A 27,465-nucleotide genomic window follows, 5' to 3' on the forward strand; every position below is an offset into this window, starting at 1 on the left:
CGTTTCAGGTTGACTGCTCTGGAAACGCTCTGTGGAAACGCTCACCACCCACACTGCTTGGTGCCTCGTCAGAGCTGCCGTGACTTAGATGACCATAATAACTAATTAGATTAACATAGTAACCAATTATATTACCATAGTAACTATATCATGCAAAAGAGCAGATTCCAACCATTGAAATTCTTGGTATGGTTCAAGACTCACGGTCATAATGGCAGCTATAATTTCCATCTTGAAGATCTAAAAAACATTATTTGGGAATGTACGGCGGGCCTGATTGAAATTAAGGCCCCCGGGCCTTAATTTAGCCCAGGTCTGGTCTTAAGCAATGTCAGCTAAGATATATCTGAGAGCCAGATGCAGTCATCCAAAGAGCCACATCTGGCTCTAGAGCCATAGGTTCCCTACCCCTGCTCTAAATGTTACCTCGTGAGTCAATGAAATCGGATATTTAATTTGCTACTCTCAGATCTGCTGGAGAAATCCCGCGTCACCTTCCAGTTGTCTGCTGAGAGGAGCTACCATATATTCTACCAGCTGATGACTGGACACAAGCCTGAGCTCCTGGGTAAATCATTGACAAATCTTGTAAAAATGTATAAATTCCAATCATTAAGCCCCCCATAAAAGTCTCTCACTTCCAACTGACTGATCTCTCATAGTATTTATTACTTTTCACAGAGAATCTTCTGATCACCACCAACCCTTATGACTACCCAATGATCAGCCAGGGTGAAATCACTGTCAAGAGCATCGATGATGTGGAGGAGTTCGTGGCAACAGATGTAAAGTCTTGATCAATGATCTTGGCAAAACATGTTCTTTAACAAAATACTATAATTGAAATTATTTTCTGTTGAATTCAAGACTGCCATCGACATCCTGGGCTTCAGTGCAGAGGAGAAAGCTGGCATCTACAAGCTGACCGGAGCTGTGATGCATCATGGAAACATGAAATTCAAGCAGAAGCAGCGAGAGGAGCAGGCTGAACCTGATGGCACTGAGGGTATGTCTTGAAATGGAACACATATATATATAACTGTACCAAGGGTTGTAATAAATTGTATTTTATAAGTGTTCCAGTTCCAACAAATTATTGTTTTTCCTTTAGTGGCTGATAAAATCGCCTACCTCCTGGGTCTGAACTCTGCTGATATGTTGAAAGCTCTGTGCTACCCCAGAGTCAAAGTCGGAAATGAGATGGTGACCAAAGGTCAGACCGTTCCACAGGTCAGGAAAATATAATTTTCATCCAAAATCGAAGCATTTTAATACAACCTGGAGAAATCTTAACACCGAATTCTGGTTTTAGGTTAACAATTCCGTCTCAGCTCTGTGCAAGTCCATCTACGAGAAAATGTTCTTGTGGATGGTCATCCGTATCAATGAGATGTTGGACACCAAGCAGCCGAGACAGTTCTTCATCGGAGTGTTGGATATTGCTGGATTTGAGATCTTTGATGTGAGTTATGCATATCCTACTAAGTAAGACCTACACTGTTTCAATGTCCATTTCTCTGTGGATGCAATTGTTGATGACTGAAGTACTGATATCAACCAAAGCTCCTCATCCCACCCCCTGGATTGTAAATAATTCAATGTATATACTATGATGGCTTCCGGCCATACTACCCGAAGATCTCCCGATCTCGTCTGATCTCGGAAGCTGAGCTGGGTCTGGCCTGGTTAGTACTTGAATGGGAGACTCCCTAGGAATACCAGGTGCTGTAGGCTTGGGCTTCACGGTGGCAGAGGGGTTAGTGCGTCTGCCTCACAATACGAAGTTCCTGCAGTCCTGGGTTCAAATCCAGGCTCGGGATCTTTCTGTGTGGAGTTTGCATGTTCTCCCCGTGAATGCGTGGGTTCCCTCCGGGTACTCCGGCTTCCTCCCACTTCCAAAGACATGCACCTGGGGATAGGTTGATTGGCAACACTAAATTGGCCCTAGTGTGTGAATGTTGTCTGTCTATCTGTGTTGGCCCTGCGATGAGGTGGCGACTTGTCCAGGGTGTACCCCGCCTTCCGCCCGATTGTAGCTGAGATAGGCGCCAGCGCCCCCCGCGACCCCAAAAGGGAATAAGCGGTAGAAAATGGATGGATGGATATACTATGATGTATAACCTATGTGATGACTGTATTATGCTGATAGTATATATTTGTACCATGAATTGATTAACTTGAACCCTGACTTAAACAAGTTGAAAAATGTGTTCGGGTGTTATCATTTAGTGGTCAATTGTACGGAATATCAAAGTTACAAGATAACATTCGAGGTTTGACTAATCACACGTATGAATAAATTAATGATGTATCCGTATGATGTAGTTCAACAGCTTGGAGCAACTGTGCATTAACTTCACCAATGAGAAACTGCAACAGTTCTTCAACCACCACATGTTCGTCCTGGAGCAAGAAGAGTACAAGAAAGAAGGCATTGAGTGGGAATTCATTGACTTCGGTATGGACTTGGCTGCCTGCATTGAGCTTATTGAGAAGGTGAGACAAATCCCTCAGGCCTAAGATTAAGCTTCATTTTTGGGCAACCTGAAAATGACCGACTTTTCCCTCCAATCAGCCAATGGGCATCTTCTCCATCCTTGAAGAGGAGTGCATGTTCCCTAAGGCGTCGGACACAACATTCAAGAACAAGCTGCATGATCAGCATCTTGGAAAGACCAAGGCCTTTGAGAAGCCAAAGCCTGCAAAGGGCAAGGCTGAGGCCCACTTCTCTCTGGTCCACTATGCTGGCACCGTGGACTACAATATCGCTGGCTGGTTGGACAAGAACAAGGACCCCCTGAATGACTCAGTGGTCCAGCTCTACCAGAAGTCAGCAAACAAATTGCTAGCCATGTTGTATGTAACTCATGGTGCTAAAGAAGGTATGAAACTCACGGCAGTTGCTAATCATTGCTAATATGTTTATTCGATAATTTGACTTTGGAAAACAAAGGCTATTGGTTATAAGAATGGAAAACAGAGCAAATGTGTGCCTTTCTCATACCTATTAATTTTTAATCAACAGATTCTGGCGCAAAGAAGGGAGGAAAGAAGAAGGGTGGTTCTTTCCAGACTGTCTCCGCTCTTTTCAGGGTAATGTGGAATATTCCAGCTGATGATTCCATGATTTTCTGTGGATATTTGACAAAATTATACTATTTCCTATTATACTGCTCTTAACACTGAAGAAGCGGTGATATCTATGAATGCTGACCGAGTGGAGTTTTATTTCTTCTCACAGGAGAATTTGGGCAAGTTGATGACCAACTTAAGGAGCACTCATCCTCACTTTGTGCGTTGCTTGATCCCCAATGAATCCAAGACCCCAGGTTTGTCTTGAGTGACTTTATGTTTTGTCTGAACTGTACGTGTTAAATTGAAAAGACATAATCAAAACGTGAGATCGACAGGCGGATCGGTGCGGCGTCTTCAGTAATGCGGACGTTGTATCGATCCGTTGTGGTGAAGAAGGAGCTCTCAATTTACCGGTCGATCAACGTTCCCATCCTCACCTATGGTCATGAGCTTTGGGTCATGACCGAAAGGATAAGATCACGGGTACAAGCGGCCGAAATGAGTTTCCTCCCCCGGGTGGCGGGTCTCTCCCTTAGAGATAGGGTGAGAAGCTCTGCCATCCGGGAGGAACTCAAAGTAAAGCCGCTGCTCCTTCACATCGAGAGGAGCCAGATGAGGTGGTTCGGGCATCTGGTCAGGATGCCACCCGAACGCCTCCCTAGGGAGGTGTTTAGGGCACGTCCAGCTGGTAGGAGGCCACGGGGAAGACCCAGGACACGTTGGGAAGACTATGTCTCCCGGCTGGCCTGGGAACGCCTCGGGATCCCCCGGGAAGAGCTAGACGATGTGGCTGGAGATAGGGAAGTCTGGGTTTCCCTGCTTAGGCTGCTGCCCCCGCGACCCGACCTCGGATGGGCGGAAGATGATGGATGGATGAATGGATGGATAATCAAAACGGCGCTATCTACTTGTGTTCAGGTCTTATGGAGAATTTCTTGGTCATCCACCAGCTGAGATGTAACGGTGTGTTAGAGGGCATTAGAATCTGCAGAAAGGGCTTCCCTAGCAGAATCCTCTATGGTGATTTCAAGCAAAGGTACATTACTGAATTTTAACGGTGATATAATTGGGTGATGGAGTAAAGCATTGAATATTCGAGATATGCAACATTTTATCTCACAGATACAAAGTCTTGAATGCTAGTGTGATCCCCGATGGTCAGTTTATTGACAACAAGAAGGCTGCAGAAAAACTGCTGGGCTCCATCGATGTGGATCACACTCAGTACAAATTTGGCCACACGAAGGTGCGTTCCCGAAAATTATATGATTTGTTTTGTGCATTCACTGTATGTGTGCTAAAATACTGACTTGCAAACACAGGTGTTCTTCAAAGCTGGTCTGCTTGGTACCTTGGAGGAGATGAGAGATGAGAAGCTGGCTGAGCTGGTGACCATGACTCAGGCTCTTTCCAGAGGATATGTTATGAGGAAGGAGTTTGTAAAGATGATGGAGAGGAGGTAGGACTATGAGTCATGAATAATGGTGGTCCATATTTACTTACAACTACATGCTAATGCTAAATTATTACTGTAATATGCATCTGTCTTCCAGAGAATCCATTTTCAGTATTCAGTACAACCTCCGTTCTTTCATGAACGTAAAAAACTGGCCGTGGCTGAAGCTGTACTTCAAGATCAAGCCTCTCCTGAAAAGCGCCGAGACTGAGAAAGAGCTGCAGCAGATGAAGGACAATTATGAAAAGATGCAGTCAGACCTGGCTACAGCTTTGGCCAAAAAGAAGGAGCTGGAGGAAAAGATGGTCTCTCTGGTGCAAGAGAAGAATGACCTGCAACTGCAAATAGCATCGGTACGGCATTTGAGACATCTATATTACCATTGCTAACTATGTACTAACTATGAGAGCAAAATATGTTTGTGCTCTGCAAAATACTCAACTGTAAATGCAATCTCTAATCAAATGGATGATTTCTTGGATAATATATAGGAAGGTGAGCACCTCTCAGATGCTGAGGAAAGGTGTGAGGGGCTCATCAAGAGCAAGATCCAACTTGAGGCCAAACTCAAAGAGACAACCGAGAGACTGGAAGATGAAGAAGAAATCAATGCTGAGCTGACCGCCAAGAAAAGGAAGCTGGAAGACGAAAGCTCCGAGTTGAAGAAAGATATCGATGACTTGGAACTCACCTTGGCTAAAGTAGAAAAGGAGAAACATGCCACTGAAAACAAGGTTCTACTTTTTCTATTATCTTTCCATCGCAATTAACAAACATGAACTACATACACAGCGCTAAAACTAATACTATTTCAGGTAAAAAACCTGACAGAGGAGCTGGCAACTCAAGATGAGTCCATTGCCAAGTTGACAAAGGAGAAGAAAGCCTTCCAAGAGGCCCACCAGCAGACCCTGGATGATCTCCAGGCAGAGGAAGACAAAGTCAACACTCTGACCAAGGCCAAGACTAAGCTGGAACAGCAAGTGGATGATGTAGGAAAACATTTTACTTAAGTATTTTGACAGATTGTTACCTTCTACAATAATAAATCCTAATTTTACAATAGCTCGAGGGCTCACTGGAGCAAGAGAAGAAGCTCCGCATGGACCTAGAGAGAGCCAAGAGGAAGCTTGAGGGAGATCTGAAGCTCTCCCAGGAATCTGTAATGGATCTGGAGAATGACAAACAGCAATCGGATGAAAAACTCAAGAAGTACGTAAAAATACAAAATCATGTACCTTCCTAGCTTCGTTTTTCTCATTTAGAAATGAAACTTAGCATGTATTTTTCTCTTGTACTCAAAGGAAAGACTTTGAGACCAGCCAGCTTCTCAGCAAGATTGAGGATGAACAGTCTCTTGGTGCTCAACTCCAGAAGAAGATCAAGGAACTCCAGGTACATTGATTCATTGTTTGGATTTAAGATACACAAGTTTCAGGTTGTTCACTTTCTGGTTCACTCTATCATTGAACCCAGGCTCGTATTGAGGAGCTGGAAGAGGAGATTGAGGCTGAGAGGGCCGCCAGAGCCAAGGTGGAGAAGCAGAGGTCTGACCTCTCCAGAGAGCTTGAGGAGATCAGTGAGAGGCTTGAGGAAGCTGGTGGAGCAACTTCTGCTCAGATTGAGATGAACAAGAAGCGCGAGGCTGAGTTCCAGAAGCTACGTCGTGACCTGGAAGAGTCCACCTTGCAGCATGAGGCTACAGCAGCTGCTCTCCGCAAGAAGCAGGCAGACAGTGTTGCAGAGCTGGGAGAGCAGATCGACAACCTCCAGCGTGTCAAGCAGAAGTTGGAGAAGGAGAAGAGCGAGTACAAGATGGAGATTGATGATCTCTCCAGCAACATGGAGGCTATTGCTAAATCCAAGGCAAGTATATTTGACTGGGGATGACTTAACATTTGACTTAAATGATCAAGTACAAAATATTAATTATAAACTTATATTTTTGGTGACAGGGCAACTTGGAAAAAATGTGCAGAAGTCTCGAAGACCAGTTCGGAGAACTCAAATCCAAAAATGATGAGCATGTTCGTCAGCTGAATGATATCAATGTTCAAAGGGCAAGACTCCAAACTGAGAATGGTATACCAGCAAAGATATCCACAAATATAGTGTATTTTATTTAGGTTTTTATCAACCTTTGGCCACTTTCGTTTGTAGGTGAGTATTCACGTCAGCTTGAGGAGAAAGAAGCCCTGGTTTCCCAACTGACCAGGGGAAAGCAGGCCTTTACTCAGCAATTTGAAGAACTCAAGAGAGTTGTTGAGGAAGAAGTGAAGGTATAAAATGTAGTACTTTTTGAAAATTGCTTTTATCTTAAATAAATGGCACCTAAAACAACAGGAAAGAAGATATTATTTTTGCTCTTGTTACATTAATTTTTCACATTTCTGTCTATGTACACTAGGCTAAGAACGCCCTGGCCCATGCTGTCCAGTCCTCCCGCCATGACTGTGATCTGCTCAGAGAGCAGTTTGAGGAAGAGCAGGAGGCCAAAGCGGAGCTGCAGCGAGGAATGTCCAAGGCCAACAGTGAGGTGGCACAGTGGAGGACCAAATACGAGACTGATGCCATCCAACGCACTGAAGAGCTGGAAGAGGCCAAGTATGTAAAGTCTCACCAAATACCAAAGTATACTAGTGCAGTCCGTATACATTTTCTTTGTAACTACCAGCCAGTACTTGTATACATACGGTATATAACCGGCCAAATACCTGACTTCCCCCTTACAGGAAGAAACTCGCCCAGCGTCTCCAGGATGCTGAGGAGTCCATTGAAGCTGTGAACTCCAAGTGTGCCTCTTTGGAGAAGACCAAGCAGAGGCTGCAGGCTGAGGTTGAGGACCTTATGATTGATGTGGAGAGAGCTAACGCCCTGGCTGCCAACCTGGACAAGAAGCAGAGGAACTTTGACAAGGTAGAGTAACAATTACCATCTAAATGATCCAAGTAAAATGCATTGATACATTGCAATTTGATAATATTCTTAAAATGTTCCAGGTCCTAGCAGAATGGAAGCAGAAGTTTGAGGAGGGCCAGGCAGAGCTGGAAGGAGCTCAAAAGGAGGCTCGTTCTCTCAGTACTGAACTGTTCAAGATGAAGAACTCTTACGAGGAGGCTTTGGATCAGCTGGAGACCATGAAGAGGGAGAACAAGAACCTGCAACGTGAGTCAGTCATTAGTGATAAAGTCAGGAATGGATGAACCTCATACGAAATACTACGCCTATTTTTGCTTCATTGGTAAACAAAAAGACTACAATATGACTTTGACTTCCACAGGTTCATTTTAAAGACCATTGCTATAAAATAATGAAAGTGTTTGCATTTTGAAAATGTATTATGTTTACAATTATATAGAGGAAATCTCAGACCTGACGGAACAGATTGGTGAGTCTGGAAAATGCATCCATGAGCTGGAAAAGGCAAAGAAGACTGTGGAGACCGAGAAGGCTGAACTTCAGTCAGCACTGGAAGAGGCAGAGGTAAATATATAGTTCCTGTATTTGTTAAATTTCTTTAATTCAGAATCACAATCAGAATCATTTTTATTTGTCCGTTCCAACATGTTCAAGACACATCAGAACTGAAATTACATTTTCGGCAGAGTAGACACACGTTACAGGGGGGGGGGGACAAGACGAGACCGCCGACGGATCAGCCGGTTACAGCGCTCCTTAAAAAGATAAGAAAAGGGTGACATTAGGAAAGGGGGGGGTAAAAAAATATTAGTCCAAGGCTAGACCCTCAGCAGAGGTCTAGTCTGAGTCCAAGGAAAAAACCTCACCAACTTGCAACAGAGGGAGGGGTGGGTTTTGCGCAGGCCCGCTGTTCGCTCTGTAGCGCCGCTCGGCCATTTCACAACCCCGTGGAGATAAGCGTTGGTGAGGGTGTTGATTTAAGGGTCGGCGTCATGTGTGTGCGTATGCCCAATTAACTCGGGAGAGGTGAAGTGTTTTTCAATCAATCAATCAATGTTTATTTATATAGCCCCAAATCACAAATGTCTCAAAGGACTGCACAAATCATTACGACTACAACATCCTCGGAAGAACCCACAAAAGGGCAAGGAAAACTCACACCCAGTGGGCAGGGAGAATTCACATCCAGTGGGACGCCAGTGACAATGCTGACTATGAGAAACCTTGGAGAGGACCTCAGATGTGGGCAACCCCCCCCCCTCTAGGGGACCGAAAGCAATGGATGTCGAGCGGGTCTAACATGATACTGTGAAAGTTCAATCCATAGTGGCTCCAAGACAGCAGTGAGAGTCCCGTCCACAGGAAACCATCTCAAGCGGATCAGCAGCGTAGAGATGTCCCCAACCGATACAGGCGAGCGGTCCATCCTGGGTCTCGACTCTGGACAGTCAGTACTTCATCCATGGTCATCGGACCGGACCCCCTCCACAAGGGAGGGGGGGACATAGGAGAAAGAAAAGAAGCGGCAGATCAACTGGTCTAAAAAGGAGGTCTATTTAAAGGCTAGAGTATACAGATGAGTTTTAAGATGAGACTTAAATGCTTCTACTGAGGTAGCATCTCGAACTGTTACCGGGAGGGCATTCCAGAGTACTGGAGCCCGAACGGAAAACGCTCTATAGCCCGCAGACTTTTTTTGAGCTCTAGGAATCACTAATAAGCCGGAGTCTTTTGAACGCAGATTTCTTGCCGGGACATATGGTACAATACAATCGGCAAGATAGGCTGGAGCTAGACCGTGTAGTATTTTATACGTAAGTAGTAAAACCTTAAAGTCACATCTTAAGTGCACAGGAAGCCAGTGCAGGTGAGCCAGTATAGGTATATATGTATGTATATATGTATATAAAGGTATATACAGTACAGGCGTAATATGATCAAACTTTCTTGTTCTTGTCAAAAGTCTAGCAGCCACATTTTGTACCAACTGTAATCTTTTAATGCTAGACATGGGGAGACCCGAAAATAATACGTTACAGTAATCGAGACGAGACGTAACAAACGCATGGATAATGATCTCGGCGTCTTTAGTGGACAAAATGGAGCGAATTTTAGCGATATTACGGAGATGAAAGAAGGCCGTTTTAGTAACGCTTTTAATGTATTTTGTATGGCTGAGGCCGATAAAGTTCGGCTACAGATGTTGTTGACAAAAAGGAAGGTCAAAAGCTTCTATCTTTGAGAAGTCTTCGGGAGATCTTCTTCAGAACAGCCTGCTCCATGCCAAGGCCATTCAGGGAGTCCGAATCGTAGATAAAAAGTTGTTTTCCTTTGAGAAGACAAAATATTGACTTGTCTTCTCTGCTTGTCCATGCTGGACCTCTTTTAGTTCCAATTAATTATTCCTTCTCTGCAAACTTTTCCAAGATGAGATCCATTTGGCGATTCAACTCAGAAATCGCACAAGTCTGTGTTCCCAAAGCCCGACCCAATCCTTCCATTGCGTTGAACAGCCGTTGGGCCCCTTGAGTGGCTTCCATCGTCTTCCGAATTTGTCGATACACCAGAGCAATGCCCGGCCCAATCAGCAAGTACCCCGTGATCACAGCTCCAAATAGGTAGATGTCTTCGACGTCCTCGATGGAAAGAGCTGAGAGGCACACGATCCTCCATGAGTTCCAGGAGTCCCGCACGTAACCCGCAGCGATGGTTCCATCAGGGCAGCCAGGCTCCCCCGAACCTCTTTTTCTTGTAGAAAAGACTGTGTCAATAGCGTCAAGAGTCCAGCTGATCATATTCATATTGAAACTTGGATTAGAGGACAGCGCAAAGAAAGAGGCTTTTAAAAAGTTCAAAGGACAAAGACAAAGAGAGGGAAGGAGGGAACGGAGAATGCGACCCCCCTCACCAGAGGCTAGGATGAATATAAAATCCGTTGATTTAACTAAATAACAGTAACACCAAAATGTACAATATTAACTTTTCCTTGAAGGGCACACTGGAGCACGAGGAGGCCAAAATTCTCCGTGTTCAGCTCGAGCTCAACCAGATCAAGGGAGAAGTTGACAGGAAGCTGGCCGAGAAGGACGAGGAGATGGAGCAGATCAAGAGGAACAGCCAGAGAGTTATTGACTCCATGCAGAGCACTCTTGATGCTGAGATCAGAAGCAGGAATGACGCCCTGAGAGTCAAGAAGAAGATGGAGGGAGACCTCAACGAGATGGAGATCCAGCTGAGCCATGCCAATAGACAGGCTGCCGAGGCCCAGAAACAACTGAGGAATGTCCAGGGACAACTCAAGGTGACTGCATTAACAATGCTGGTGGACTAGGTATTAACATCATAAATACATCTTTTTTTGTTGGTTTCTGTCAGGATGCCCAACTGCACCTTGACGAGGCTGTCAGAGGACAGGAGGAAATGAAGGAGCAGGTTGTCATGGTGGAGCGTAGAAACACCCTGATGATGGCTGAAATTGAGGAGCTGAGAGCTGCTCTTGAACAAACAGACAGATCTCGCAAAGTGGCCGAGCAGGAGTTGGTTGATGCCAGCGAGCGTGTCGGACTTCTTCACTCTCAGGTTAATGTTCAGTAATTCCAACCAAAATGTGCTTATAAAACATACACAGAAGTACACATCATCCTGGGAAGCAGTGTCCTTAGCAGTGTGCCTTTGTGTTTTGCATAGCAACAACATATTTGTGTCTAAGACAAAAGTAAGAGAACAAAAACAAATGTCAACTGCAGAGGGCACTGATTCTCATGATTAAATACGAAATGAATCTAACATTGCTTTTCATATTCAGAACACCAGCCTTATCAACACCAAGAAAAAGCTGGAATCTGACCTGGTCCAGGTTCAAGGTGAAGTGGAGGATTCTGTTCAAGAAGCAAGAAATGCTGAGGAGAAAGCCAAAAAGGCTATCACTGACGTGAGTTACCAGCATTGCTTCAGTTTTACAGTTCCTTAAAGGGGAACATTGTCACAATTTCAAAAGGGTTGAGTGGCTTGTTGTATTTTTTAAAGTTTTTTTCAAAATTTTACCGGTCTCGGAATATCCCTAAATAAAGCTTTAAAGTGCCTTATTTTCGCTCCCTGCGAAGACACTGGCCATTTCCCTGTGACGTCACACAGTGCTGCCAATGTAAACATCCATCCATCCATTTTCTACCGCTTATTCCCTTTTGGGGTCGCAGGGGGCGCTGGCGCCTATCTCAGCTACAATCGGGCGGAAGGCGGGGTACACCCTTGACAAGTCGCCTCCTCATCGCAGGGCCAACACAGATAGACAGACAACATTCACACACTAGGGACCATTTAGTGTTGCCAATCAACCTATCCCCAGGTGCATGTCTTTGGAAGTGGGAGGAAGCCGGAGTACCCGGAGGGAACCCACGCATTCACGGGGAGAACATGCAAACTCCACACAGAAAGATCCCGAGCCTGGAATTGAACCCAGGAATGCAGGACCTTCGTATTGTGAGGCAGACACACTAACCCCTCTGCCACCGTGAAGCAAACAATGGGAACAAACAATGGGAATAGCACAGCAAGATATAGCGACATTAGCTCGGATTCAAACTCGGATTTCAGCCACTTAAGTGATTCAACAGATTACGCATGTATTGAAACAGATGATTGGAGTATGAAAATATTGAAGAAGAAACTGAAGCTATTGAGCGAATAGCTATTGACGCTATTCATAGTCATAGCATGGCCGAATAGCTGCGTTAGCATCGCCGGTAAAATGTGCGGACCAAACGATCAGGACTTTCGCATCTTGTGACACTGGAGCAACTTAAATCCGTCGATTGGCAAGTGTTTTTTTCGCATTAAATGTGGGTGGAAGGAAACGTAATATAGCTCAATCAATCAATCAATCAATGTTTATTTATATAGCCCCAAATCACAAATGTCTCAAAGGACTGCACAAATCATTACGACTACAACATCCTCGGAAGAACCCACAAAAGGGCAAGGAAAACTCACACCCAGTGGGCAGGGAGAATTCACATCCAGTGGGACGCCAGTGACAATGCTGACTATGAGAAACCTTGGAGAGGACCTCAGATGTGGGCAACCCCCCCCCCCTCTAGGGGACCGAAAGCAACGGATGTGGAGCGGGTCTAACATGATACTGTGAAAGTTCAATCCATAGTGGCTCCAACACAGCCGCGAGAGTTCAGTTCAAGCGGATCCAAGACAGCAGCGAGAGTCCCGTCCACAGGAAACCATCTCAAGCGGAGGCGGATCAGCAGCATAGAGATGTCCCCAACCGATACAGGCGAGCGGTCCATCCTGGGTCCCGACGAGCGGTCCATCCTGGGTCTCGACTCTGGACAGCCAGTACTTCATCCATGGTCATCGGACCGGACCCCTTCCACAAGGGAGGGGGGGGACATAGAGAAAGAAAAGAAGCGGCAGATCAACTGGTCTAAAAAGGAGGTCTATTTAAAGGCTAGAGTATACAGATGAGTTTTAAGGTGAGACTTAAATGCTTCTAGTTGCAAATGCATCTACAGGTTATCCATACATCTCTGTTCCATGTCTGCTTTAGCACCGCCGGTAAATAGCATGTTAGCATCGATTAGCGTAGCATGTTAGCATCGATTAGCTGGCAGTCAACATCAACAAAACTCACCTTTGTGATTTCGTTGACTATCGTTGCAAATGCATCTGCAGGTTATCCATACATCTCTGTGCCATGTCTGCCTTAGCATCGCCGGTAAATAGCATGTTAGCATCGATTAGCGTAGCATGTTAGCATCGATTAGCTGGCAGTCAACATCAACAAAACTCACCTTTGTGATTTCGTTGACTTTATCGTTGCAAATGCATCTGCAGGTTATCCATACATCTCTGTGCCATGTCTGCCTTAGCATCGCCGGTAAATAGCATGTTAGCATCGATTAGCGTAGCATGTTAGCATCGATTAGCTGGCAGTCAACATCAACAAAACTCACCTTTGTGATTTCGTTGACTTTATCGTTGCAAATGCATCTGCAGGTTATCCATACATCTCTGTGCCATGTCTGCCTTAGCATCGCCGGTAAATAGCATGTTAGCATCAATTAGCGTAGCATGTTAGCATCGATTAGCTGGCAGTCAACATCAACAAAACTCACCTTTGTGATTTCGTTGACTATCGTTGCAAATGCATCTGCAGGTTATCCATACATCTCTGTGCCATGTCTGCCTTAGCACTGCCGGTAAATAGCATGTTAGCATCAATTAGCGTAGCATGTTAGCATCGATTAGCTGGCAGTCAACATCAACAAACTCACCTTTGTGATTTTGTTGACTATCGTTGCAAATGCATCTGCAGGTTATCCATACATCTCTGTGCCATGTCTGCCTTAGCATCGCCGGTAAAATATGGAGACACTCTGGCACATTCAATGGGGGTCTGGCGGCAGACACTTTGGCATCTTCGGGCCAGTGGTGCAACTTGAATCCCTCCCTGTTAGTGTTGTTACACCCTCCGACAACACACCGACGAGGCATGATGTCTCCAAGGTTCCAAGAAATAGTCAAAAAAACGGAAAATAACAGAGCTGAGACCCGGAGTTTGTAATGTGTTGAAAATGAAAATGGTGGGTGTGTTACCTCGGCAACGTCAGAATGTGACGTTGCCGAGGTAACAGAAAGGCGTTTAATTCGCCAAAATTCACCCATTTAGAGTTCGGAAATCGGTTAAAAAAATAGATGGTCTTTTTTCTGCACCATCAAGGTATATATTGACGCTTACATAGGTCTGCTGATAATGTTCCCCTTCTTAAAACTAACAGTGATTATTTATTTTACTTTCTGTCAGGGTGAATACTAAAATCAATCAAATACGTGATCAGGCGAAGACAATTCAGTTATAACTAATCTTGTTATAGATCACTCAGTTAGGAAGAGTTTACTTTGAGTTTAACATATTTCATGTTCTATAGGCTGCTATGATGGCTGAGGAGCTGAAGAAGGAACAGGACACCAGTGCTCACCTGGAGAGGATGAAGAAGAACATGGAGGTCACTGTCAAGGACCTGCAGCACCGTCTGGATGAGGCCGAGAACCTGGCCATGAAGGGTGGCAAGAAGCAGCTCCAGAAACTGGAGTTGAGGGTAGGAACTCCAACTTTGGCATGACACATTAATTAATGATGCTACAGTACTTTCTGTCCACGTCGCATATAAATGACAAATTACAGATACAGTTTACTATGTTCCTTATAGGTCCGTGAGCTTGAGTCTGAAGTTGACGCAGAGCAGAGACGTGGAGCCGACGCCATTAAGGGAGTCCGCAAATATGAGAGGAGGGTTAAGGAGCTGACCTACCAGGTAACTACTGTACCAACTCAATGGAACTAAACTACCAACCCCGTTTCCATATGAGTTGGGAAATTGTGTTCGATGTAAATATAAACAGAATACAATGATTTGCAAATCATTTTCAACCCATATTCAGTTGAATATGCTACAAAGACAACATATTTGATGTTCAAACTCACAAACATTAACTTTAGAATTTGATGCCAGCAAAACGTGACAAAGAAGTTGGGGAATGTGGCAATAAGTACTGATAAAGTTGAGGAATGCTCATCAAACACTTATTTGGAACATCCCACAGGTGTGCAGGCTAATTGGGAACAGGTGGGTGCCATGATTGGGTATAAAAACAGCTTCCCCAAAAACTGCTCAGTCTTTCACAACTGCGTGAGCAAATAGTCAAACAGTTTAAGAACAACGTTTCTCAAAGTGCAATTGCAAGAAATTTAGGGATTTCAACATCTACGCTCCATAATATCATCAAAAGGTTCAGAGAATCTGGAGAAATCACTCCACGTAAACGGCATGGCCGGAAAACCACATTGAATGACCGTGACCTTCGATCCCTCAGACGGCACTATAACAAAAACCGACATCAATCTCTAAAGGATATCACCACATGGGCTCAGGAACAGTTCGGAAAACCACTGTCACTAAATAAAGTTTGTCGCTACATCTGTAAGTGCAAGTTAAAGCTCTATTTTGCAAAGCAAAAGCCATTTATCAACAACATCCAGAAACGCCGCCGGCTTCTCTGGGCCCGAGATCATCTAAGATGGACTGATGCAAAGTGGAAAAGTGTTCTGTGGTCTGACGAGTCCACATTTCGAATTGTTTTTGGAAACTGTGGACATTTGTGTCCTCGGGAACAAAGAGGAAAAGAACCATCCGGATTGTTATAGGCAGCATCTGTGATGGTATGGGGGTGTATTAGTGCCCATCTGTGAAGGCACCATTAATGCTGAAAGGAACATACAAGTTTTGGAGCAACATATATTGCCATTCAAGCAATGTTATCGTGGACGCCCCTGCTTATTTCAGCAAGACAATGCCACACCACGTGTTACAACAGCGTGGCTTCATAGTAAAAGAGTCCGGGTACTACACTGGCCTGCCTGTAGTCCAGACCTGTCTCCCACTGAAAATTTTGAAGCCTATAATACGACACCAGACTGTATAGGGCGGTGTAGCTTGGTTGGTAGAGCGGCCGTGCCAGCAACGTGAGGGTTGCAGGTTCGATCCCGGCTTCTGCCATCCTAGTCACTGCCGTTGTGTCCTTGGGCAAGACACTTTACCCACCTGCTCCCAGTGGCACCCACACTGCTTTAAATGTAAAAATTTACAAAAGTTTTGTTTTGAAGGGGGAATTGCAAACTTCCTGTTAATTTTTGCTGGGAGTTGTCAATATATGAAATGTAGGTCTAAGTGAGACCTACATAGAGGTTTTTGTTTCATGTCTTTACGACATTCCTACTGGAAGTTACAGGCAGTTTTGTCTGTGTTTTCTTCCTAGGAGCAGTTCTGTCTGTGTTTTATTCTGAGGTGGTGCTAGAGCGCAGTTTTGTGATTTGGGGTTCCGTTATTCTGATTAGATCACAATTTTTGCCAGTCCTGATGCCTGTGTCCAGTTTGAGTTTTGAAGCATGTTAAGGGGGTCAAATTTCAGCTCAAAGAGGCAAAGGTGAGTGTTTTTACAAAACTTTTCTTTTGAAGGGGGAATTGCAAACTTCCTGTTGATTTTTGCTGAAGGATGTCAATTAATAAAATGTAGGTCTAAGTGAGACCTACATAGAAGTTTTTGTTGCATGTTGCTATGACATTCCTACTGGAAGTTACAGGCATTTTTTTCTGTGTTTTATTCCTAGGTGGTGCTAGAGCGCAGTTTTGTGATTTGGGGTTAGGTTTTTCTGATTAGATCGCAATTTTTGCCAGTCCTGATGCGTGTTTCCAGTTCAAGTTTTGAAGCATGTTAAGGGGGAACCCAGAAAAGCGCTATATAAATATAATTCACTTGAACAACTTAAGCTGTACATCAAGCAAGAATGGGAAAGAGTTGCACCTGAAAAGCTTCAAAAATATGTCTCCTCAGTTCCCAAACGTTTATTGAGTGTTGTTGAAAGAAAAGGTGATGTAACACAGTGGTGAACATGCCCTTTCCCAACTACTTTGGCACGTGTTGCAGCCATGAAATTCTAAGATAATTATTATTTGCAAAAAACAATAAAGTTTATGAGTTTGAACATCAAATATGTTGTCTTTGTAGCATATTCAACTGAATATGGCTTGAAAAGGATTTGCAAATAATTGTATTCCGTTTATATTTACATCGAACGCAATTTCCCAACTCACAAATGTCTATTTTTCATTGCTGACAATGTATTTCTTCACCTGTGCAGACTGAGGAGGACAAGAAGAACACGATCAGACTTCAGGATCTGGTGGACAAACTGCAGTTGAAAGTCAAATCTTACAAGAGACAGGCTGAGGAAGCTGTAAGTTCAATTACGTTGATACAGTTTCATTATCAATATAGCTTACAAGATGGGTGTCAAACTCTGGCCCGCGGGCCAAATATGGCCCGTCGTGTAATTTCATTTGGCCCTTGAAGCACTATCAAATTAAGATTAGAGCTGGTTCGCCCGTGTTGTACAACCGCTAATACTCATACTCTCCCAGGAGACTCCCAAAGTTCATGCCCCTCCCGAAAATCTCCCGGGGCAACCGTTCTTCCGATTTTCTCCCGATTTCCACCCGGACAACAATATTGGGGGCGTGCCTTAAAGGCATTGCCTTTAGCGTTCTCTACAACCTTTCGTCACGTCCACTTTTCCTCCTTACAAATATGCGGCTTTTGCACAAACTGAAGCGAATGCGAGGCATACTTGGTCAACAGCCATACAGGTCACACTGAGGGTAGCCGTATAAACAACTTTAATACTTACATATATGCGCCACACTGTGAACCCACACCAAACAAGAATGACAAACACATTTCGGGAGAACATCCGCACCGTCGCACAACATAAACACAACAGAACAAATACCCAGAACCCCCTTTGCAGCGCTGCAACAATGAACTAGCATCCAAGAAAAGATGGCAGGTACCTGGCTTGGGCACATCAGATTAGATCAGCGTGTCACAAACCGAGCCGTATAAATAGTTGATTTAGAGATGTCCCCAGCCGATACACAGGCGAGCAGTACATGGCCACCGGATCGGACCGGACTCCCTCCACAAAGGAGAGTGGGACATAGAAGAAAAAGAAAAGAAACGGCAGATCAACTGGTCTAAAAAGGGAGTCTATTCAAAGGCTAGAGTATACAAATGAGTTTTAAGGTGAGACTTAAATGCGCTGCTGATCAGCCTCCGCTCGGGATGGTTTCCTGCTGGCTCGATCAGCCTCCGCTTGGGATGGTTTCCTGCTGGCTCCGCTGTGAACGGGACTCTCGCTGCTGTGTTGGATCCGCTTCGGACTGGACTCTCGCGACTGTGTTGGATCCATTATGGATTGATCTTTCACAGTATCATGTTCTCATATGTTCTCATAGTCATCAGTATCATCAGTATCACAGTATCATGTTCTCATAGTCATTGATGTCCCACTGGGTGTGAGTTTTCCTTGCCCGAGGATGTCGTAGTGGTTTGTGCAGCCCTTTGAGACACTAGTGATTTAGGGCTATATAAGTAAACATTGATTGATTGATTGATTATTTTATTTTCAATGTATTAGAAAAAGTAATGTTGATATTTACCTCAGATGGCTGCAAAATAGAAAAGTGAATTTTGTGAATTATATTTATATAGCGCTTTTCTCAAGTGACTCAAAGCGCTTTACATAGTGACACCCAATATCTAAATTACATTTAAAGCAGTGTGGGTGGCACTGGGAGCAGGTGGGTAAAGTGTCTTGCCCAAGGACACAACGGCAGTGACTAGGATGGCACAAGCGGGAATCGAACCTGCAACCCTCAAGTTGCTGGCACGGCCACTCTACCAACCGAGCCATGCCGCCCCACAAAGAAGCATTCAATTGTTTTTTTTAAATTTTTATTTAATATACCGTTGATGTTTTTTCCTTAGTTTTTTTGAAAGTAGTAGTTGTTTACGCATTGCTTGTTCCATCTTCAGTGTTAAAGCAAATCAGTGAAGCAAACTGAGCAATAATTAACGTTTTATTCGTGCAAGCTTAAATGTTTGACTCATTCATTATTGTTATTTTATTTTCAAGTGTATTATTTGCTTGCGGAAAAAGTTTATTTTGATATTTGCCTCAGAAGGCTGCAAATAGAAAAGAGGTTTTAAATTTGTATTTAAAATTTATTTTATATTTTTTTTATTATTATTAATATTGTTTGAAACTCGGTTTTGCATGTCACTATAAAGTCATATAAGCCTTGCTTGTTCAATATTCAATTTAAAACCTGTTTGGGTCCTTATTAAAAGGTTAGTTTGTTCAACCTTGTTCCGTTTTAAATGTTGGCCCACTCTATATTTGAGTTTGACAGCCCTGGCTTGCAGTAACGATGTGAACATTGTGTTTCTTTAACCCCAGGAGGAGCAGGCCAACACTCACATGTCCAGGTACAGGAAGGTCCAGCATGAGATGGAGGAGGCTCAGGAGCGTGCTGACATCGCCGAGTCCCAGGTCAACAAGCTGAGGGCCAAGAGCCGCGATGTCGGAAAGGTAAATTTGGTGTCCATTGCTGCTACTGTGAATCAAACTCAAACCATTTTGGTGACGAAGTAACACCTTCTCTGTTTTAGGTTGACGCCGAGTAGGAGTTTTACCGTGCAGAGGCTTTTACATGGAGTTCATAAAATATGGACCAAATGACAAAGGGCTTTCGAACTTTTCAATAAAAAACTACACTGTATCACAATCCTGTATCTTTGTATTCTTTTTTTAAAGCAACTTTGGTTGTATTAGAAAGCTTGAAAAAACTATGTACCGGCATCCACTTTTGAAGTGAATAAAGCAGCATAGCGGACTGTAAAATGTTTTAAAATCAGTTTGTTTGTGTTTTAGTTTCTCCTCTGTGTTTAGTATTTCCTGTCCTTAGTTCCCTTCAGCACTCTTATTTTGGTTCAGCTTCCTGTTTGTCTCCCTGAGTGCTTTGTTTCCCCTCAGCTGTGGCTGATCGGCACCTGGCCACACCTGGTGTCAATCAGCCCAGTCCTATTCTACCGGCTTTTATTCCTCCAGTCAGGGCTGGATTATTGTACTGTCGATGTCACTTCTTGTCGCTCTTGTGATGTGTTATCGCTCCTGTCGTGTCTTTGCAGCGTAGCGGTAAGCTATATTTGGTTGATGTTTGTAGCTTACTGTTTTTTGTTCCCTGCTTCCATGAATTGATTAACGTGGACCCTGACGGGGTCTGTGTTTAGTATTTCCTGTCCTTAGTTCCTGTCAGCACTCTTATTTTGGTTCAGCTTCCTGCTTGTCTCCCTGAGTGCTTTGTTTCCCCTCAGCTGTGGCTGATTGGCACCTGGCCACACCTGGTGTCAATCAGCCCAACTCTATTTTACCTGCTTTGTTCCTCCAGTCAGGGCTGGATTATTGTACTGTCGATGTCACTTCTTGTCGCTCTTGTGATGTGTTATCGCTCCTGTCGTGTCGTACCTTGTCGTGTATCTTTGCAGCGTAGCGGTAAGCTATATTTGGTTGATGTTTGTAGCTTACTGTTTTTTGTTCCCTGCTTCCATGAATTGATTAACGTGGACCCCGACTTAAACAAGTCGGGGTCTGTGTTTAGTATTTCCTGTCCTTAGTTCCTGTCAGCACTCTTATTTTGGTTCAGCTTCCTGTTTGTCTCCCTGAGTGCTTTGTTTCCCCTCAGCTGTGGCTGATCGGCACCTGGCCACACCTGGTGTCAATCAGCCCAGTCCTATTTTACCGGCTTTTTTTCCTCCAGTCAGGGCTGGATTATTGTACTGTCGATGTCACTTCTTGTCGCTCTTGTGATGTGTTATCGCTCCTGTCGTGTCGTACCTTGTCGTGTCTTTGCAGCGTAGCGGTAAGATATATTTGGTTGATGTTTGTAGCTTACTGTTTTTTGTTCCCTGCTTCCATGAATTGATTAACGTGGACCCCGACTTAAACAAGTCGGGGTCTGTGTTTAGTATTTCCTGTCCTTAGTTCCTGTCAGCACTCTTATTTTGGTTCAGCTTCCTGTTTGTCTCCCTGAGTGCTTTGTTTCCCCTCAGCTGTGGCTGATTGGCACCTGGCCACACCTGGTGTCAATCAGCCCAGTCCTATTTTACCGGCTTTTATTCCTCCAGTCAGGGCTGGATTATTGTACTGTCGATGTCACTTCTTGTCGCTCTTGTGATGTGTTATCGCTCCTGTCATGTCTTTGCAGCGTAGCGGTAAGCTATATTTGGTTGATGTTTGTAGTTTACTGTTTTTTGTTCCCTGCTTCCATGAATTGATTAACGTGGACCCCGACAGGGTCTGTGTTTAGTATTTCCTGTCCTTAGTTCCTGTCAGCACTCTTATTTTGGTTCAGCTTCCTGTTTGTCTCCCTGAGTGCTTTGTTTCCCCTCAGCTGTGGCTGATCGGCACCTGGCCACACCTGGTGTCAATCAGCCCAACTCTATTTTACCTGCTTTGTTCCTCCAGTCAGGGCTGGATTATTGTACTGTCGATGTCACTTCTTGTCGCTCTTGTGATGTGTTATCGCTCCTGTCGTGTCGTACCTTGTCGTGTCTTTGCAGCGTAGCGGTAAGCTATATTTGGTTGATGTTTGTAGCTTACTGTTTTTTGTTCCCTGCTTCCATGAATTGATTAACGTGGACCCCGACTTAAACAAGTCGGGGTCTGTGTTTAGTATTTCCTGTCCTTAGTTCCTGTCAGCACTCTTATTTTGGTTCAGCTTCCTGTTTGTCTCCCTGAGTGCTTTGTTTCCCCTCAGCTGTGGCTGATCGGCACCTGGCCACACCTGGTGTCAATCAGCCCAACTCTACTTTACCTGCTTTGTTCCTCCAGTCAGGGCTGGATTATTGTACTGTCGATGTCACTTCTTGTCGCTCTTGTGATGTGTTATCGCTCCTGTCGTGTCGTACCTTGTCGTGTCTTTGCAGCGTAGCGGTAAGCTATATTTGGTTGATGTTTGTAGCTTACTGTTTTTTGTTCCCTGCTTCCATGAATTGATTAACGTGGACCCCGACTTAAACAAGTCGGGGTCTGTGTTTAGTATTTCCTGTCCTTAGTTCCTGTCAGCACTCTTATTTTGGTTCAGCTTCCTGTTTGTCTCCCTGAGTGCTTTGTTTCCCCTCAGCTGCTGCTGATCGGCACCTGGCCACACCTGGTGTCAATCAGCCCAGTCCTATTTTACCGGCTTTTTTTCCTCCAGTCAGGGTTGGATTATTGTACTGTCGATGTCCCTTCTTGTCGCTCTTGTGATGTGTTATCGCTCCTGTCGTGTCTTTGCAGCGTAGCGGTAAGCTATATTTGGTTGATGTTTGTAGCTTACTGTTTTTTGTTCCCTGCTTCCATGAATTGATTAACGTGGACCCCGACGGGGTCTGTGTTTAGTATTTCCTGTCCTTAGTTCCTGTCAGCACTCTTATTTTGGTTCAGCTTCCTGCTTGTCTTCCTGAGTGCTTTGTTTCCCCTCAGCTGTGGCTGATCGGCACCTGGCCACACCTGGTGTCAATCAGCCCGATCCTATTTTACCGGCTTTTTTTCCTCCAGTCAGGGCTGGATTATTGTACTGTCGATGTCACTTCTTGTCGCTCTTGTGATGTGTTATCGCTCCTGTCGTGTCGTACCTTGTCGTGTCTTTGCAGCGTAGCGGTAAGCTATATTTGGTTGATGTTTGTAGCTTACTGTTTTTTGTTCCCTGCTTCCATTAATTGATTAACGTGGACCCCGACTTAAACAAGTCGGGGTCTGTGTTTAGTATTTCCTGTCCTTAGTTCCTGTCAGCACTCTTATTTTGGTTCAGCTTCCTGTTTGTCTCCCTGAGTGCTTTGTTTCCCCTCAGCTGTGGCTGATCGGCACCTGGCCACACCTGGTGTCAATCAGCCCAACTCTATTTTGCCTGCTTTGTTCCTCCAGTCAGGGCTGGATTATTGTACTGTCGATGTCACTTCTTGTCGCTCTTGTGATGTGTTATCGCTCCTGTCGTGTCGTACCTTGTCGTGTCTTTGCAGCGTAGCGGTAAGCTATATTTGGTTGATGTTTGTAGCTTACTGTTTTTTGTTCCCTGCTTCCATGAATTGATTAACGTGGACCCCGACTTAAACAAGTTGAAAAACGTATTCGGGTGTTACCATTTAGTGGTCAATTGTACGGAATATGTACTGTACTGTGCAAACTACTAATAAAAGTATCAATCAATCAATCAATCAATCAATCAATCAGTTTGTTCTTTCATTTTACAAGTATAAAATTGAAACAATATAAAATATTAGAACAAAACCAAACAAAGGGTATCTAATATAAAATACTAGAACAAAACCAAACAAAAGGGTACAAAAAAAAAAGCGCGCACGTGGGCGGATAACAAACAAAAGGCCTAGCGTGGAAGCTAACAGGTATCTAGCAGATAACAGAAGTCGTACTTGTAAAATGAAAGAACAAACTGGAAACAGGGAACGAAAAACAGTAAGCTACAAACATCAACCGAATATAGCTTACCGCTACGCTGTAAAGACACGACAGGAACAATAACACATCACGAGAGCGACAAGAAGTGACATCGACAATACAATAATCCAGTCCTCCCTGGAGGAACAAAGCAGGTAAAATAGGAGCGGGCTGATTGACACCAGGTGCTGCCAGGTGCCAATCAGCCACAGCTGAGGGAAAACAAAGCACTCAGGGAGACAAACAGGAAGCTGAACCAAAATAAAAGTACTAAGGACAGGAAATACTAAACACACAGAGGAGAAACTAAAACACAAACAAGCCTGATACATATGGATCTAAAATGAAAACTACAATAAAAAACCATAACAACGTAATGACGACATATTCCACTTCTAGGAAGGTCTGTATTACTACTATATTGCAGTGAAGTCTCTCATGTGGAATCCCGGTTCTATCCCTACAATAAAGAATAGAATAGAATAAAATGGAATATTGTCATTGCACTCAAAAAGTACAACACGTTTGTTCAGAAACCGTCCAAGAACAGACATACACTATAGGGATAAACAGAACAGGAATACTGATGAGTCGCCACCTAGTGGTAGAAAGGAAAGGTAAACATGATCTTTGAGCAACTAAAGCACATTGAGCAGATATTCAAACTTCTACAAAGGCAAATTCTTTAAATTTGGGTTAATGAAATACATTGAAAATTAAAGCTGCAAGCAGCGAAGGACGGGACCTCTTTGGCTGCTGCCCCCGCGACCCAAGCTGGATGGATAGTAGCTACTATTAGCAAACAGACTTAGCAACTCGGCGTAATATCTTAACATCGACACACTCTCTCGTCGCAACTCGGTCCTGATGGTCGGCACCTGTAAGTTTACAATTAGTTGTAAAATGTTGGACAGTTGTTTTTACGATATGCAGGCAAACGACAACTTTAAAACACACCGGCTTAGCTATGGCACCTGGCAGCCATCTTGGTATAGACGATCACAATGTACAATGTTGGTGCGTGCGCAACAGCAGCAGACGGTACGGGAAAAAAAAAAAAACCCTGTATCCCTCACTGTGTCTGCCATCTTTGAAATGGTTTTCAGCGCAGCGGTTCTTTGAAGGCTGATAAAATCAAAACCGTAGCAGTAGTTAAAACTATTTCATCAACTTTTAATCAGAAGGGTTAAATATCTCTCCTGTGCGAGTTTGAAGCCGACACGACAAACGCGCTCAGAGGAGATAATGTTTAAAAAAAAGGTGACCGGTTTTTACAAAACTTTTGTTTTGAAGGGGGGATTGCAAACTTCTTGTTGATTTTTGCTAGGGGTTGTCAATGTATGAAATGTAGGTCTAAGTGAGACCTACATAGAGGTTTTTGTTTCATGTCTCTATGACATTCCTACTGGGAGTTACAGGCAGTTTTGTCTGTGTTTTCTTCCTAGGAGCAGTTCTGTCTGTGTTTTATTCCGAGGTGGTGCTAGAGAGCAGTTTTGAGATTTGGGGTTAGGTTTTTCGGATTAGATCACAATTTTTGCCAGTCCTGATGCGTTTGTCCAGTTTGAGTTTTAAGCATGTTAAGGGGGTCAATTTACAGCTCAAAGAGGCAAAGGTGAGTGTTTTTACAAAACTTTTCTTTTGAAGGGGGATTTGCAAACTTTCTGTTGATTTTTGCTGAAGGATGTCAATTAATAAAATGTAGGTCTAAGTGAGACCTACATAGAAGTTTTTGTTGCATGTTGCTATGACATTCCTACTGGAAGTTACAGGCATTTTTGTCTGTGTTTTATTCCTAGGTGGTGCTAGAGCGCAGTTTTGTGATTTGGGGTTAGGTTTTTCTGATTAGATCGCAATTTTTGCCAGTCCTGATGTGTGTGTCCAGTTTGAGTTTTGAAGCATGTTAAGGGGGTCAAATTATAGCTCAAAGAGGCAAAGGTGAGTGTTTTTACAAAACTTTTGTTTTGAAGGGGGAATTGCAAACTTCCTGTTGATTTTTGCTGAAGGATGTCAATTAATAAAATGTAGGTCTAAGTGAGACCTACATAGAAGTTTTTGCTGCATGTTGCTATGACATTCCTACTGGAAGTTACAGGCAGTTTTGTCTGTGTTTTATTCCTAGGTGGTGCTAGAGCGCAGTTTTGTGTTTTGGGGCTAGGTTTTTTCTGATTAGATTGCAATTTTTGCCAGTCCTGATGCGTGTGTCCAGTTTGGTGAGTTTTGAAACATGTTAAGGGGGTCTAATTACAGCTCAAAGAAGCAAAAGTGAGTGTTTTTACAAAACTTTTGTTTTGAAGGGGGAATTGCAAACTGCCTGTTGATTTTTGCTGAAGAATGTTAGTCTATGAAATTTAGGTCGAAGTGAGACCTACATAGAGGTTTTTGTTTCATGTCGCTACGACATTCCTACTGGAAGTTACAGGCAGTTTTGTCTGTGTTTTATTCCTAGGGGGCGCTAGAGCGCAATTTTTAGTTTTGGGGTTAGATTTTTTGTATAATATTCGCCAGTCCTGATGTGTGTGTCAAATTTGGTGAGTTTTGAAGCATGTTAAGGGGGTCAAATTACAGCTCAAAGAGGCAAAAGTGAGTGTTTTTACAAAACTTTTGTTTTGAAGGGGGAATTGCAAACTTCCTGTTGATTTTTGCTGAAGGATGTCAATTAATAAAATGTAGGTCTAAGTGAGACCTATATAGAGGTTTTTTGTTTCATGTCACTATGACATTCCTACTGGAAGTTACAGGCAGTTTTGTCTGTGTTTTCTTCCTAGGGGGCGCTAGAGCGCAATTTTTAGTTTTGGGGTTAGATTTTTTGATTAATGTTCGCCAGTCCTGATGTGTGTGTCAAATTTGGTGAGTTTTGAAGCATGTTAAGGGGGTCAAATTACAGCTCAAAGAGGCAAAACTGAGTGAGTGTTTTTACAAAACTTTTGTTTTGAAGGGGGAATTGCAAATTACCTGTTGATTTTTGCTGAAGAATGTTAGTGTATGAAATCTAGGTCTAAGTGAGACCTACATAGAGGTTTTTGTTTCATGTCGCTACGACATTCCTACTGGAAGTTACAGGCAGTTTTGTCTGTGTTTTCTTCCTAGGGGGCGCTAGAGCGCAATTTTTAGTTTTAGGGTTAGGTTTTTTGATTAAATGGCGATGTTCAACAGTCCTGATGTGTGTGGTGAGTTTTGAAGCATGTTAAGGGGGTCAAATTACAGCTCCAAACTGCGGAATAATAATAAAGAAAGGATAAAACGCTAGAAATCCAATAGGGTCCTCAGTCCAAAAGGGACTTTTGGTCCCTGACAAGGGGATTTGAGATAATTTGGGTATTTGGTTTGAATCATAGAACAGAACGTTCACAAAAATGAGCAAAAACACATTGCTGGAGGCCTTTAAGATCACATCTTGCAACTTTAACAGATGTCAGCTCCTTGCAGTATCAGATGTAGCGAGTGGATTAAATTCATTTGACTTGTGTGGAACTTATTTTTGGGCTTGATCTCAAATGAGTTGCCAAGTGTTTACTTATCCATTTAGGGACACACATAGCTGGCCACAGAACAAGTACGGGTAGAATCGCATCTTTAATTTTATTTCAGGAATATGAGCTGTACAAGACCTGCCCATCCAGGTAACTGAAGCCCACAGATGTCTGGGTGTGTTATCCAAAATGAATCACGATGCAAAGCGGTATAGAAAGTGATGTAAATGAGCGTGACTTATAATCAGGAGGTACATATTTACTGATTCTCGTTTTCAAGGGGGTCCTAAATGACATAGTTTCTAGAAAGATTTACTTCCAAAAACAAGTTTGCTGCTGATACTTAACTGAACGATTGGTTTACAAGGGCAAAACAATTTTAGTTTAGTATAGCTTTACAATCTGGCCATCATTTATTGTTAAGTATTGCATATACGTTTCATCCTGGAAGTGGAAAATAGATTTTATGAAAGACGCCGATGAAATCTATCAGTGTCTTTTCAGGGAAGGACGGGGGTGGCTTTCTTTCATGCCAGAGATCTCAAACATGCAACTGAACACCAGTGGAATTTGGACCAGTCTTCCAGCCGTCTGCAAATCTATCCCGATTTAATGGTTGATGCTAATGACATGTAATGTGC

The 27,465-nt window shown here is 43.6% G+C and overlaps 1 protein-coding gene and 1 pseudogene across 1 annotated transcript in view; both read left to right on the forward strand.

Annotated features, from left to right (window-relative positions):
- Positions 1 to 19,644, forward strand: part of LOC133555828 (myosin heavy chain, fast skeletal muscle-like) — a 35,545-nt gene extending 15,901 nt beyond the window's left edge. The window contains exons 10-41 of the mRNA XM_061905235.1: positions 470 to 568; positions 682 to 785; positions 868 to 1,006; positions 1,112 to 1,230; positions 1,313 to 1,462; positions 2,326 to 2,496; positions 2,576 to 2,882; positions 3,026 to 3,093; positions 3,242 to 3,329; positions 3,994 to 4,111; positions 4,198 to 4,321; positions 4,398 to 4,534; positions 4,629 to 4,884; positions 5,023 to 5,265; positions 5,347 to 5,523; positions 5,598 to 5,743; positions 5,836 to 5,926; positions 6,008 to 6,397; positions 6,487 to 6,613; positions 6,692 to 6,810; positions 6,939 to 7,135; positions 7,264 to 7,447; positions 7,531 to 7,696; positions 7,890 to 8,014; positions 10,443 to 10,751; positions 10,826 to 11,029; positions 11,256 to 11,381; positions 14,389 to 14,559; positions 14,671 to 14,775; positions 17,160 to 17,255; positions 19,317 to 19,448; positions 19,529 to 19,644. Of these exons, the coding sequence (XP_061761219.1) occupies positions 470 to 568; positions 682 to 785; positions 868 to 1,006; positions 1,112 to 1,230; positions 1,313 to 1,462; positions 2,326 to 2,496; positions 2,576 to 2,882; positions 3,026 to 3,093; positions 3,242 to 3,329; positions 3,994 to 4,111; positions 4,198 to 4,321; positions 4,398 to 4,534; positions 4,629 to 4,884; positions 5,023 to 5,265; positions 5,347 to 5,523; positions 5,598 to 5,743; positions 5,836 to 5,926; positions 6,008 to 6,397; positions 6,487 to 6,613; positions 6,692 to 6,810; positions 6,939 to 7,135; positions 7,264 to 7,447; positions 7,531 to 7,696; positions 7,890 to 8,014; positions 10,443 to 10,751; positions 10,826 to 11,029; positions 11,256 to 11,381; positions 14,389 to 14,559; positions 14,671 to 14,775; positions 17,160 to 17,255; positions 19,317 to 19,448; positions 19,529 to 19,543 (5,003 nt within the window). The 3' untranslated portion in view covers positions 19,544 to 19,644. The remainder of the gene's footprint in view (positions 1 to 469; positions 569 to 681; positions 786 to 867; positions 1,007 to 1,111; positions 1,231 to 1,312; positions 1,463 to 2,325; positions 2,497 to 2,575; positions 2,883 to 3,025; positions 3,094 to 3,241; positions 3,330 to 3,993; positions 4,112 to 4,197; positions 4,322 to 4,397; positions 4,535 to 4,628; positions 4,885 to 5,022; positions 5,266 to 5,346; positions 5,524 to 5,597; positions 5,744 to 5,835; positions 5,927 to 6,007; positions 6,398 to 6,486; positions 6,614 to 6,691; positions 6,811 to 6,938; positions 7,136 to 7,263; positions 7,448 to 7,530; positions 7,697 to 7,889; positions 8,015 to 10,442; positions 10,752 to 10,825; positions 11,030 to 11,255; positions 11,382 to 14,388; positions 14,560 to 14,670; positions 14,776 to 17,159; positions 17,256 to 19,316; positions 19,449 to 19,528) is intronic.
- Positions 1,616 to 1,734, forward strand: LOC133556929 (5S ribosomal RNA; annotated as a pseudogene).
- Positions 19,645 to 27,465: the final 7,821 nt, after the last annotated feature.

This window comes from Nerophis ophidion, linkage group LG07 (assembly GCF_033978795.1).
Source record: "Nerophis ophidion isolate RoL-2023_Sa linkage group LG07, RoL_Noph_v1.0, whole genome shotgun sequence".
Lineage (NCBI taxonomy): Eukaryota > Metazoa > Chordata > Actinopteri > Syngnathiformes > Syngnathidae > Nerophis > Nerophis ophidion.